At 40.1% G+C, this 15015-nt stretch overlaps 1 protein-coding gene across 8 annotated transcripts in view; it reads right to left on the bottom strand.

Annotated features, from left to right (window-relative positions):
- Positions 1-14737, bottom strand: part of CR2 (complement C3d receptor 2) — a 49252-nt gene extending 34515 nt beyond the window's left edge. For 5 of the 8 annotated variants that reach the window (XM_086342781.1, XM_086342778.1, XM_086342779.1 and 2 more), the window contains exons 1-2: positions 14589-14737; positions 1524-1703 (exon numbers count right to left, since the gene is read on the bottom strand). In XM_086342781.1, coding sequence (XP_086198907.1) covers positions 1524-1703; positions 14589-14646 — 238 coding nt within the window. In that variant the 5' untranslated portion in view covers positions 14647-14737. The remainder of the gene's footprint in view (positions 1-1523; positions 1704-14588) is intronic. The other 3 variants (XM_086342783.1, XM_086342782.1, XM_086342780.1) reach the window with 1 other exon arrangement.
- Between the last annotated feature and the right edge of the window lie 278 nt (positions 14738-15015).

The raw sequence follows: 15015 nt of genomic DNA on the forward strand, positions 1-15015 counted from the left end.
ACTGTAGTCTACCAGGCTTCTCTGTCCATGGGATTTTCCAGGCCAAGAGTACTGGAGTGGGTTGCCATTTCCTTCTCCAGGGGATCTTCCTGACCCAGGGATTAAACCAGGTCTCCTGCATTGCAGGCAGATGCTTTACCCTCTGAGCCACCAGGTACTGTAATTTATAGTCTCTCCTCCCTTTTATACTCTGTCAGTTGATGGCAACATCTAGCAAGTCTTGTGGCTTAAAAAAAAAAAAAAAATTATAATTTCCTTTCTATAGCTCATTATTTACCACCTGTCCTTAATTCAATTGATCATCAAGTTTTCATGACTAGATTTCAGAAATCTCTCTCCAAACCAATTATTTTGCTACTACTAAAATCTCTCATTAAATCACTGAGTAATAAAATTTACCTTTCTAATGCCGGTTGCCACTGGTCCAGTAAATGTTTCATGCCACTGCACACATTATCATTTAGAATCACAAATGCAGTCATGCTACTCCCCACACCCAAAAAATTACAATCACTTACCAATGTTCATTGGAAAAAAAATGTATGGCCCACGACAGTTAAGTTCCAGTCCTCATCATTTACTATTTCTCACCATGAACCTTGTGTTCCAACCACAATTTTTTTTTCTATTTTGTATTTTTCAAAGACATCATGTTCTTCCATATCTTTATATGTTGACATATGCTATTATTTTCTGTCTGTAATGCCCAGATGTCCCGGTTCTCCTAGATAGCACTTATTATTTATTCTCTGTGATGTCATATAATTTTATCTCTATAGATTAAAAAATTATACCATAGCACAGTGTTTGCTTAAAAGCCAGTCTCTACAAATAGTATAGGAGTTCCTCAGAGACTAGCATATTAATTTATATATCTCTCCCCAACCCCACCATCTAGCTTCATGCTTTATACCTAGTGATTATTCAAATATACTTCTTGAATTGAATTGGGTAAGATTGAGGTGAAACTAATATTAGAATTAGTTTATACTAATTGGCTCAGACGGTAAAGCATCTGCCTGCAATGAGGGAAACCCGGGTTTGATTCCTGGGTGGGGAAGATCCCCTGGAGAAGGACATGGCAACCCACTCCAGTATTCTTGCCTGGAAAATTCCATAGACTGGGGAGACTGGTAGGCTACAGTCCATGGGGTCGCAAAGAGTTGGACACGACTGAGCAATTTCACTTTAATATATATATATATATATATATATTAAGATATATATACTTAAAGTTATATATATTAAGATATATATGACTTTTAAGATCACTATAACACAGTACAGAGACCATAGAACAAAGTCATGAAAATTATAGGATAAACAGAGTTGGCCAGCTGTGATGATTTAACTCCAATACCCAATATCTAATACCCTTAGGAGTAAAAGAAAACATGGAGAATCTAGGAACTCATTCATTTGAGATTACTGACTAATCTTCTTATCTTTTATCTTGAAAATTACAGGTTAGCCCATAGAGACATGCTATAGACTCAAAGATTCTTCTATTACAGATTACTCACGTTTACAGAATTGCTGAGCATTTGACCAGTTGGAGGTCTTTAGGCAGGTGACAAAGAATGACTTCTTGAAATACCCAGGAAGGCACTCATATTCCCAAGTTTTGCCAACAGCAAACTCAGACTGATCACTCTGAATTTTAGGCTTAGCAAAAGGATATCTTGGCAGGAATTTACACTGACCTAGAGACAAAGATCACAGGAATATCAAAACTGAGAGGCTAAAATCTCTACTGTGCTTCTGTATGGTCACAAGTTACAATGACAAATTTTATCTTTAGAAATTAAATCTAATATGTAGATATTTGAGGGAGTCAAAGAAAATGTATCTTACAGTATGAACGCATATACAGAGAAACAAGCTCAGGAGTTCAAAGACTTTTTATGACAGACTTCAGAAGAAGAGCTGGAGAAAATAATTTTTTAATAAAATGCCACAAAGACTCTGGAGTTCCACCTTTATAAAATCTCATAAAAACAAACTAAAATGGTATAAAAACTTTTCTTCAATATCACAGGAAACAAGTATATCAAGTATATCAGATTTTGTGACCTCATCTCATGTAAGAACCTCCAAAATTACTTTTATGAATTATCATTCCTATTTTAGTCTTTAAAACTTTAGGCCCTAGTAAGGAGAAAATGCTGGGCTGGAAGAAGCACAAGCTGGAATCAAGATTGCTGGGAGAAATATCAATAACCTCAGATATGCAGATGACACCACCCTTATGGCAGAAAGTGAAGAGGAACTCAAAAGCCTCTTGATGAAGGTGAAAGAGGAGAGTGAAAAAGTTGGCTTAAAACTCAACATTCAGAAAACGAAAATCATGGCATCTGGTCCCATTACTTCATGGCAGATAGATGGGGGAACAGTGGAAACAGTGTCAGACTTTATTTTTCTGGGCTCCAAAATCACTGCAGATGGTGACTGCAGCCATGAAATTAATAGACGCTTACTCCTTGGAAGGAAAGTTATGACCAACCTAGATAGTATATTCAAAAGCAGAGACATTACTTTGCCAACAAAAGTTCGTCTAGTCAAGGCTATGGTTTTTCCAGTGGTCATGTATGGATGTGAGAGTTGGACTGTGAAGAAGGCTGAGCGCCGAAGAATTGATGCTTTTGAACTGTGGTGTTGGAGAAGACTCTTGAGAGTCCCTTGAACTGCAAGGAGATCCAACCGGTCCATTCTGAAGGAGATCAGCCCTGGGATTTCTTTGGAAGGAATGATGCTAAAGCTGAAATTCCAGTACTTTGGCCACCTCATGCGAAGAGTTGACTCATTGGTAAAGACTCTGATGCTGGGAGGGATTGGGGGCAGGAGGAGAAGGGGACGACAGAGGATGAGATGGCTGGATGGCATCACTGACTCGATGGATGTGAGTCTGAGTGAACTCTGGGAGTTGGTGATGGACAGGGAGGCTTGGCGTGCTGCGATTCATGGGGTCGCAAAGAGTCGGACACGACTGAGCGACTGAACTGAACTGAACTGAACTGAAGGAGAAAATAGAATTGTTTTTTATTCTTCATTATTTTTTCCATTAACCTAATGGAGTAATATGCCCCCAAAAACATTTAGTAAATACTTTCTGATGGGTACCAGATAAAAGGAGATAGTTGTTTCAAGATATGTCTCTGTGACTTAAAGTAATTGTGATTATGATGATTAAAAAGAAACAAATCTTATTCTAGGAGGTGAGGAAAAAAAAAAACTGTAATGACCTGATGCTTTACAATGTACCTTGAAAAGAATTTTTCTAGATATGAAAGACAGTTCAAGTTTCATCTCCACAATGATGGTATATTTGAATATCAAATCTATAAATCTCCTTTTTCAAACAAATCTGAAACAGTTACAGGTGCAAGTCAAAGAACAAACATGGACTAACTGACACAAAGGAAAACACAGACCTCCCAAGATTATAGCTGAATCCAGTGTTTTTGTAGCCAACACTTCTATTGATGGAGTCATACAGACAGGAGTCTTTGGTGGAGGCATAGGCCAAACAACAGGGAGGGAACACAGCCCCGCCCGTGCACAGATAATTGGATTAAAGATTTACTGAGCATGGCCCCATCCATCAGAACAAGACCCAGTTTCCCCCACAGTCAGTCTCCCCGATCAGGAAGCTTCCATAAGCCTCTTATCCTTATCCCTCAGAGGGCAGAGAATGAAAACCACAATCACAGAAAACTAACCAAGCTGTTCACATGGACCACAGCCTTGTCTAACTCAAGGAAACTGTGAGCCATGCTGTGTAGGGCATGGGGAGAGTTCTTACAAAACATTGTCCACTGGAAAAGGGAATGGCAAACCACTTCAGTATTCTTGCCTTGAGAATTCCATAAAGACTATGAAAAGGCAAAAAGATAAGACACTGAAAGCTGAAATCCCCAAGTCAGTAGGTGCCCAATATGCTACTGGAGAAGAGTGGAGAAATAACTCCAAAAAGAATAAAGAAACTGAGTCAAAGTGAAAGGACCACCTAGTTGAGGATGTGACTAGTGATGGAAATAAAGTCTGATGCTGTAAAGAATGGTATTGCACAGGAACCTGGAATGTTAGGTCCATGAATTAAGGAAAATTGGAAGTTATCAAACAGGAGGTGGCAAGAGTGAACATCGACATTTTAGAAATCAGTGAAATAAAATGGCCTGGAATGGGAGAACTTAATTCAGATAACCATTATATTTATTACTGTGGGCAAGAATCCCTTAGAAGACATGGAGTCTCCCTCATAGTCAACAGAACAGTCTGAAATGCAGTACTTGGGTGCATTCTTAAAAATGACAGAATGGTTTCTGTTCATTTCCAAGGCAAACCATTCAGTATCACAGTAATTCAAGTAATCCCCAACCACTAATGCCAAAGAAGCTGAAGTGGAACAGTTCTGTGATGACCTACAAGACCTTCCAGAACTAGTACCAAAAAAAAAGATGTCCTTTTCATCATAGGGCACTGGAATGCAAAAGTAGGAAGTCAAGAGATACCTGGAGTAACAGGTAAATTTGGCCTTGGAGTACAAAATGAAAGGGCAAAGGCTAACAGAGTTTTGCCAAGAGAATGCATTGGTCATAGCAAACACCCTTTTCCAACAATACAAGTGATGATACTACACAGGGACATCACCAGATGGTCAATACTGAAATCAGATTGATTACACTCTTTGCAGCTGAAGATGGAGAAGTTCTATACCCTTAGCAAAAACAAGACTGATTGTGGCTGATTATGGCTCAGATCATGAATTCCTTATTGCAACAATCAGACTTAAATTGAAGAAAGTAGGGAAAACCACTAGACCATTCAGGTATGACCTAAATCAAATCCCTTATGATTACACAGTGGAAGTGACAAATATACTCAAAGAATTAGATGTGATAGAATCCCTGAAGAACTATGGACGGAGGTTCATGATGTTGTACAGAAGGCAGTGATCGAGACCATCCCCAAGAAAAAGAAATGCAAAAAGGCAAAATGATTGCCTGAGGAGGCCTTACAAATAGCTGAGAAAAGAAAAAAAGTGAAAAGCAAGGGAGAAAAGGAATGATATACTCATCTGAATGCGGAGTTTCAAAGAATACCAAGGAGAGATACAAAAGCCTTCCTCAGCAATCGATGCAAAGAAATAGAGGAAAATAAAAGAATGGGAAGACTAGATATTGCTTCAAGAAAATGAGATACCGAGGGAAAATTTCATGCAAGATTGGGCAAAATAAAGACCAGAAATGGTATCGACCTAACAGAAGCAGAAGATATTAAGAAGAGGTGGCAAGAAAACACAGAACTACACAAAAAATATGTTAATGACCCAGATAACCACAATGGTGTGATCACTCACCTAGAGACAGATATCCTGGATTCGGAAGTTAAGTGGGCCTAAGGCAGCATCATGACAAACAAAGCTAGTGGAGGTGATGGAATTCCAGATGAGCTGTCTCGAGTCCTAAAAGATGAATCTGTGAAAGTGCCGCACTCAATATGCCAGCAAATTTGGAAAACTCAGCAGTGGCCACGGGACTGGGAAAAGTCAGTTTTCATTCCAATCTCAAAAAAAGGCAATGCCAAAGTAGCCTCAAACTACCGCACAGTTGCATTCATCTCACACCCTAGCAATGTAATGCTCAAAATTCTCCAAGCCAGGCTTCAACAGTACCTGAACCAAGAATTTCCAAATATTCAAGCTGGATTTATAAGGCAACGGAACAAGAGATCAAATTGCCAACATCCATTGGAACATAGAAAAAGCAAGAGTTCCAGAAAAACATCTACTTTTTCTTTATTGACTATGCCAAAGCCTTTGACTGTGTGGATCACAACAAACTTTGGAAAATTCTTAAAGAAATTGGAATCCCAGACCACCTTACCTGTCTCCTGAGAAATCTGTATGCAGGTCAAGAAGCAGCAGTTAGAACAGGACATGGAACAACAAACTGGTTCCAAACTGGGAAAGGTGTATGTCAGTGCTGTATAATGTTACCCTGCATATTTAACTTATATTCAGAGTTCATCATGAAAATGCTGGGCTGGAATCAAGAATGCTGGGAGAAATATCAATAACCCCAGGTATGAAGATGACAACACCATTATGGCAGAAAGTGAAGAGGAAGTGAAGAGCCTCTTGATGAAAGTGAAATAAGAGAGTGAAAAAGCTGGCTTAAAGCTCAATATTCAAAAAATGAAGATCATGGCATCTGGTCCCATAACTTCATGGCAAATTGATGCAGAAACAATGGAAAAAGTGAGAGACTTTATTTTCTTGGGCTCCAAAATCACTGCAGATGGTGACTGCAGCCATGAAATTAAAAGATGCTTGCTTCTTATAAGAAAAGCTATGACTAACCTAGACAGAATATTAAAAACCAGAGACATTACTTTGCCGACAAAGTTCTGTATAGTCAAAGCTATGGTTTTTCCAGTAGTTATGTTAGGATGTGAGAGTTGGACTATAAAGAAAGCTGAGCACCGAAGAATTGATGCTTTTGAACTGTGGTGCTGGATAAAACACTTGAGAACTCCTTGGACTGCAAGGAGATCCAACCAGTCCATCCTAAAGGAAATGAGTCCTGAATATTCATTGGATGGACTGATGCTGAAGCTGAAGCTCCAATACTTTGGCTACTTGATAGGAAGAACCAACTCTTTGGAAAAGACCCTGGTGCTGAGGAAGATTGAAGACAGGAAGAGAAGCAGATAACAGAGGATGAGATGGTTGCATGGCATCACCAACTCAGTAGACATGAATTTGAGCAAGACCTGGGAGTTGGTGATGGACAAGGCAGCTTCACGTGCTGGAGTCCATGGGGTCACAAAGAGTTAGACACAACTGAGTGACTGAACTGGTCGACAGGATCTAAGAATAGCCTTTACTGTTGGGACCCATGTCACACTGTAGGTCTCCTGTTTCTTTTCTCAACTCCTCTGTTTTCCTCCATTAACAACTACAAATGTCTTCAAGCATATACTTTTGCAAAACAGCAAGACTCTATGGGGAAAGTCAGGGTTTGACCTCAATGAAGACCAACTTCACGACCCTGTCATTATTTGTATCAATTCACCCTAATCAAATGATTTAACCTATACATATCCAATATGAATAAGAACAACCCTAAATAATTCCATAAGCTGAAAACCTGTCTGAATTTACAAGATTTTTTCAGTAGTGATGACATGGACTAAGATGCAACCAAGATCTTGGAGAAGCAAAATGTAGAAGTTAATTTATAACATGACATTTGGGGGTGAAATTAAGTAAGAATCACACTTTCTGGATGAGAAATATTAGGAAATTCTTATCTTCAAAGAGACTTAGGAACTTTCTCTCTTTGCGGGGACATCAACTCTTATTAGTAGGGCTTCCCTTGTGGCTCAGATGGTAAAGAATCTGCCTGCAATGCAGGAGACCTAAGGTTGATCCTAAGGTTGTAAATATACAAGCAACTCCTACAGCTCAACTCTAGAAAAATAAATGACCCAATCAAAAAATGGGCCAAAGATCTAAATAGACATTTCTCCAAAGAAGACATACAGATGGCTAACAAACACATGAAAAGATGCTCAACATCACTCATTATCAGAGAAATGCAAATCAAAACCACTATGAGATACCATTTCACACCAGTCAGAATGGCTGCGATCCAAAAGTCTACAAATAATAAATGCTGGAGAGGGTGTGGAGAAAAGGGAACCCTCTTACACTGTTGGTGGGAATGCAAACTAGTACAACCACTATGGAGAACAGTGTGGAGATTCCTTAAAAAACTGGAAATAGAACTGCCTTATGATCCAGCAATCCCATTGCTGGGCATACACACTAAGGAAACCAGAAGGGAAAGAGACATGTGTACCCCAATGTTCATCACAGCACTGTTTATAGTAGCCAGGACATGGAAACAACCTAGATGTCCATCAGCAGATGAATGGATAAGAAAGCTGTGGTACATATACACAATGGAGTATTACTCAGCCATTAAAAAGAATACATTTGAATCAGTTCTGATGAGGTGGATGAAACTGGAGCCTATTATACAGAGTGAAGTAAGCCAGAAGGACAAACACCAATACAGTATACTAACGCATATATATGGAATTTAGAAAGATGGTAACGATAACCCTGTATACGAGACAGCAAAAGAGACACTGATGTATAGAACAGGCTTATGGACTCTGTGGGAGAGGGAAAAAAAAAAAAAGAAAAGACTGATCCTTCCACTCTATAAGGGACCAAATTCAAGGACTCCAAAAGCAGTGCTGAGTCCAATATTGAAACAGCTTTTCACAAAGATATACGTGACTGTGTTGCTGCTGCTGTTTAGTCGCTAAGTGGTATCCGACTCTTTGTGACACTGTGGGCTGGAGCACACCTGGCTCTTCTGTCCATGGGATTTCCCAGGACAGAACGCTGAAGTTGGGTTGCCATGTCCTTCTCCAGAGGGTATTCCTGACCCAGGGATGGGACCCACATCTCCTGCTTGGCAAGTGGATTCTTTACCACTAAGCCACCTGGGAAGCCCATGTGTGACTATATGGAATTAAAAATAAACTCATCTGTTTTCTCATTAAAAAAAAAATAAAATAAAATAAAATCAGGACTAAACATCAGTATAAATAATGATAGGATCTAAAATAGAAGATAGTGACAAAATATTGACATACACATCACATAAACCATGTTAAAACTAAGTATGCAAAGGAGTTTCTAGAGAACAAAAATATATTTAATTCTTTATTTGTGTTTAAGGAGATTTACCTGAACTGGCTTAGAAGTCCATTTGAAATGAATAAAGAACAAATATATAGGATAATAAAAATAAACCTGAAATTTAAGACAGATAGCAGATAGAAGGAGAAAATATTATAGATAATGAGAATTATTATGATCAAATATCAAAACACTGGTTTCCTTACTATTTGATAATTTTTGAATGACCAGTGCAGGTATTAACCAAGATACTGTCTTAAATACAGAATATGCATCAGTGAACATTAGACACAAGGTTCTCACCTTCATGGAATTTATATTAAAATAGAGGGAGGTAGACTATAAATAAATAGATGATATATAAGGGAAATAAACAGAATTATGTATCAAAATGTAATGGACTAGGAAAAGAGGAGACAGGATGGCATACAACTTCAGTTATGATGATTAAGGAAAACCTATGAAGAATAGACATTTGAGTTATGACTGAAGGATAAGAAGGTGTCAGCAAGGTAAGGTGCTGGGTAAAAGCAATGGATTTGCTATGCCTTAGGAATAGACTAGGGCTTCCCTGGTGGCTCAGATGGTAAAGAATCTGCCTGCAATGTGGGAGACCTGGGTTCAATCCTAGGGTTGATAAGATCCCAGGGCATGGCTACCCATTCCAGTATTCTTGCCTGGAGAATTCCAATGGACAGCGGAGACTGGTGGGCTATAGTCCATGGGGTCACAAAGACAAAAGGCAAGTGTGGCTGGAATTTGGTGATCAGAGTGAAATGGGATGAAGCTAGAAAGCCCAGCAGAAAGAATTGCACAGGGCTTCTTAGTCTACAGTAGGATGTCACCATGTTCTTTTGGGTGGATGTCATTGGAGAGTTCAAGCAAGAGAGTCATGTGATCTAGTTTAACTTTTAAAAAGAATAATCTGGTAATTGGATGGAGAATGGACTGGACTTTTACTTTCAGAAGTAGGAAGTACAATCTGGGGGCTATTAAAGTAGATTAGCCCAAATAAAATAAAGCTTGGATACAAGGAGACAGAAACAGATAAACTAGGAATATACTATAGAAATAAAATTGGTAGGACTCCATTGTACTAGACGTGGGGCTAAGGGAATGGGAGTATTCAGTAATGGCTTCAGGCTTTTTTAAACAAAATTTATTTTATTTATTCATTTATTTGACTGCACTGGGACTTATTTGATGCATGTGGGATCTAGGTCCCTGACCAAGGATCAAACCAAAGCCCCCTGCATTGGGAACACAGGGTTTTAACCACTGGACCACCAGGAAAAACCTAATAAATGGCTTTTAAGCTTTTGATTTGAGCTACTTGGTTGATGGTAATACAATGTATTGAGATTGGAATGGACCTGTGTCTGTGTGTGTGTGTGTGCACACGTGCACGTGTGTGTGTGCACGTGTGCACATGTGTGTGTTGTGGGGAATGTACAGAATTGGTTCCACTTTAGACTTGGTATATTTAACATACTCAGTGGACATTAAGATGCAAATGCAATTGCATGCACAAATTTGCGTCTCAGGAGAGAGCTCAGGGCTACAGATAATACGTATGAGTCATCAACATATAAATAGTATTTGAAGTCATGAGACTGGATAGCTCTCTTAGGAATAAAGTATGGAGGAAAACAGAAGAGGCCCAGGACTGAACCCTAAGACCCTCTAAAAATATTAGAGATAGGGCAAAAGAGACTAAAGGTAACCAGAGAAAATAGGTAAAAATAGGAAAAAATGGATAAGAGTGTCTTGTTTTGGAAGATGATAATGAAAACTGTTTCAAGAGGCAGAAGTCAGTCAGCTTTTGCTGAAAGACTGAGAAAGATAAAGATAGAAAAATGACCATTGGATTTGTTAGCAGAAGGTCAGTACTGACCTTGATGAGAATAGCTTCAAGACAACAGTGTGGAAAGAAGCCTGTCTGGGAAGGATTAATGAGAAAAATAAGTGTGAGAAAGTAGTCAATGAGAATTTTTGCTGAGAAAGATGAGAAAAAGGACAAAAAAATGGACTGCCACTGGATCATGAAAAGCTTCTTCCTGCAACCAAAGAAAGTATGCCCTGGGGCATATTTAACTGCTGGTGGGGATCATCCAAGGGAGAGATACAAATGGATGATATGAGACAGGGGATATCTGCAGAGGTAAAGTCTTTGCACAGGAAACAGAGGATGGATTGTGATCATGAACACAGAAAGAGGAGCTGACTTTTGTCAGGAGGAAGGATACTTCTTCTTACTGAACTCCTAGATATATGCAAATGCTGGGGATTCATCAGGCAATAAGACAGATAAAGGCCTTGTTCTCATGGCCTGGTAAGGGAACAAACAAGTAAATAAATTGAAAGGTTTTATATGATGATAGGTGCTCTGTGCAAAAAAGAACATGGTTATGTGATAGAGTGACCTGGGGCAGGAGCTACTTCAGGTAAGAGTCAAAGAGTCAGAGAAGAATAACAGTGGGTCTGAGACCTGAATGTTGAGGAGACAGGTAAGGGGTGACCTGTAGACAAGTATTTATCAGAGGAAAACTAGTGCAATAGCTAAACAAGTGTGACTCCAATTAAGGAACAGAAAGAAGGTCAGCATGGCTGGAACAGAGGTGGTGAGTGAGGAATATAGAGAATTTCAGAGAGAGGCAGAGGCTTGGCATTGAGTTTAAGGAGCATGGATTTTGTCTCAGTGTGATGGGAAACCCTTGGCAGGTTTTAAGCAAAGGAGAGAAAAGGATCTGATTTCAGACAGAGGTAAATGATTGGAAAATAGGGGAATTTCTTTTAATGATTTTGTTTCCTTAGTGTTGAGTGAGGTGAGGCTGTCAGTCAAGGTAAGAGTGAAATTTAAGAGTATAAGAAATTTGAATTGGTTTATGCAAATAGGCAAAAGGGGAAAAACAAAACCACTCTGAGAAGGAAATTTGGTCTTTAAAACTTTAAAAATTGCTTCAGAATTTTTCAGAATGCTTGTTAAATCTTGGATTTCTAAGCCAACTCCCAGACATATCTCTGGAAGGTAAGATGGAACCTAGAAACCAAAAGTCACCATAATTCCTCAAAAAATTAACAATAGAACTATCATATGATTCAATAATTACATTTCTAGGGATATATACAAAGAAAATGAAAACATTAACTTGAAAAGATATCTGTACCCCCATGTTCATAGCAGCATTATTTATACACGTAAACATAGCCAACACATGGAAATAACCTAGTTGTCCATCAACAGATGAATGAACGAACAAGTTGTGGATGAATATATACAATGAAATATTATTCAGCCATTAAAAAGCAAGGAAATCCTACCATTCACAACAACGTGGATATTTGAAGGCATACTGAGTGAATAAGTCAGAGACATACAAATAATGTATCATTTCACTTATATGTGGAATCTAAAAACAAAAATACCAAACTCCAAGAAAAAAAGAGATCTGATTTACCATTACTGAAGACAGAGCATGGGAGGAGAATTGGAGGAAGATGATCAAAAGTTTTAAATTTCCAGTTATATGAAAAATAAATATAGCAATGTAATGTACAACATGATAACTATAATTAACATGGTTTTATGATGTGTGGGAAAATTGTTAATAGAGTATGTCCTAAGTTCTCATTGGGCTTCACTCATGGCTCAGAGGTTAAAGCATCTGCCTGCAATGCGGGAGACCTGGTTTCGAACCCTGGGTTGGGAAGATCCCCTGGAGAAGGAAATGGCAACCCACTCCAGTATTCTTGCCTGGAGAATCCCATGGACAGAGGAGCCTCGTGGGCTACAGTCCACAGGGTTGCAAAGAGTTGGACACGACTGAGCTACTTCACTTCACTAAGTTCTCATCACAAGGAGAAATTTTTTTTCTTTTCTTTTTATCTTGTGTTAACTAAATGGATGTTAACTAAACTTACTGTGGTAATCATTCTACAGTATGTGCAAATCAAACCATCATGCTGTACACCTTAAACTTAGTGATGTATATCAGTTATTTTTCAATAAAACTGGAAAAATATATGTATGCATACTTTTTGTAAAAGGAATGTCAAGAGTTTCTTAAGCATCCTCAGAGGCAGGAACTGGCCAAGAGCCAAGGGATGGACAGGGGAGGGTACATAGTAGGAGGAGGGTATGAGCAGAGCATGAGCAAGAGATCATAGGGTGACAGTCAGTCAAGACGAGCAGGAAGTGGTAGGGAATCAGGAGGGGTATGCTTAAGTGAGATCCAAAGTCTTAATTCCACAGTCAGTAGGAAGCCCTTTTAGATTTTTGAGCAAGGGAGTGAAATAATGAAAAAGATATTTTTAGTTTTCATGATTGGAAAGGTTGGACAAGTATCAGAATAACCTGTAAGAGAGGAGGTTGTTACAAAGGTAATCATAATGAGAATGATCAGAATACTGGTGTGAGAATGATAAGACAAACAACAGAAGCACACTAGTTATGACAGCTGGCAGTTCAGTAAACCTGCTCTTTCGTGTGTCTGGAGTTAAGTGACTGAGAGGATAGTTCTGCTCTGGTACTGGAAGGGGATGCTCTGGCATCCTTGGGGGAACAATGAATTGGCAGGGTTCAATTGATAACATCCTCTCTGAAATTTAGAAAAACGAATGGAACGCTGGCAGGAAGTCTGGTCAGGAACAATGCCACAAAGATGTGTTAGAGAAAGTTGTGAAAGTACATTTGTTCAAAGAGAGTTAATAGGTAGGAGAGAGAGATAGTGGTTTGGGGAAATGTTCAATTAAGGGTCAGGAAAAAGTTGAATGTTAGGAAGTTGACAAAGTAAACTGTAATAGAACCAAAGTATGCAATATCGCCTAGCAAGCTGGCAGTGGTCAAGCTTAAATGCTGACTCCATCAGAACAGATCCAGATAGTCATCTTATTACTGGCATTTAGTAATAACACCAAACATCCAGCTTTCATTTGCTTAATTTCATCTGCTATTCAGGGCAGTCCAGTAAGGGTAGGGCTGCTTATCAATAGCTTCCTTTTAAAGGTGAAGAAACTGAGGCTTGGGAACTAAATGACTTGCTAAAAGTCACGTAGGTATTGAGGTCTGTATACAGTAAATTTCTTATCCACTGTCCTCTGAAAATTATTAGACAGTTATACCTAGCCTATTACCAACAGACTCCAATCTTAATTTACAATTTAAATTACAATTTAAAATTAAACCAATCTGGAGGAAGAAAATTATAATAAACGTTGAATGACACTTTCTGGTGCCCTTGACAATAAATAACACAAAGAACTGCAGTATTTTATTCATATATCAGCTTTTCTAAGTAGCTCCAGATGTTTAGCATTTAGGATCTCTCTACCAATATCACATCAAAATTTAAAAAAAATATATATATATATGAGAATCACTCCTGGGAATCAGACATTGTTCCTTTTTGGGAAGCTAGCGGGAGGCTGTGCTGTTTTTATTGGCAGGGGGGCGTTCAGTGTGTGCAGAAACTCCCGCGCCTAGCGGAGCAAGCAACTGCACTCAGCACAACTAGGTTTCGGATAAGGGTCTCGGCATTAGCGCTCGCAGACCTGAGGGACCCAGAGCGCTGAGCACATGCTGAGTCCCGGCCGCTCGGAGCCCGGCGAGCACGGGGCGGGCACGTCACGCCACAGGATACACTGGACAGATCACATAGTGCCATTCCGTCATGCATCCAGCGATACTGGTGGCCCCAGCACGGGAGCAGCGAGCGAAGACCTTCAGGACCAAGAGAGGTGCCCCAAACGAGCGAGAAGCAGGCAAGGTTGTCCCACCTTCTCACTTTTGACTGCTTCCTTTGCATCGTGGCACAGAGGCCATCCCGGTCCCAGACGCTTCCCTACCTCCATGATCCCATTCCCAGCTCACCGAGGACCCCCGGCGCGAGAAGAGTCAGGAAAACCCAGATCGGGCCCGCGGCGCCCATGCCACGGCTGCAGCCCCAGCGGCGGGATGCGTTCTGAGACCCGCGAGCCTCCAGCAGCTCCGAGAAGACAGGGCTAGAGAAGCTGGCAGCTGCAAGCAGGGGAAGGTGGGCCCTTAAGTAGTATCTGGCACCACGTGCTAGCCTGAGTGCACACCTGCAGGCTGCTGGGGGCGGGACCGCACCGTGAGGGTGGCAGAAGGAGCTGCGGGTTGGCCCGGGGCCGGCGGGCGGAGAAACTCTGATTCACTGTTTGGCCCAGACGCCAATCTTTAGTGCACTCGCTTTCCAACTTTTTGGACCGCGCAGCCCAGGGCATCTACTTTTGCCGCTGGGGCTCTGAAGCAAAATAGCACTACCCTGACCGATCTA

This window comes from Bos grunniens, chromosome 16 (assembly GCF_055505025.1).
Source record: "Bos grunniens cultivar Pamir isolate PY7600 chromosome 16, Bosgru_T2T1.0, whole genome shotgun sequence".
Classification (NCBI taxonomy): domain Eukaryota; kingdom Metazoa; phylum Chordata; class Mammalia; order Artiodactyla; family Bovidae; genus Bos; species Bos grunniens.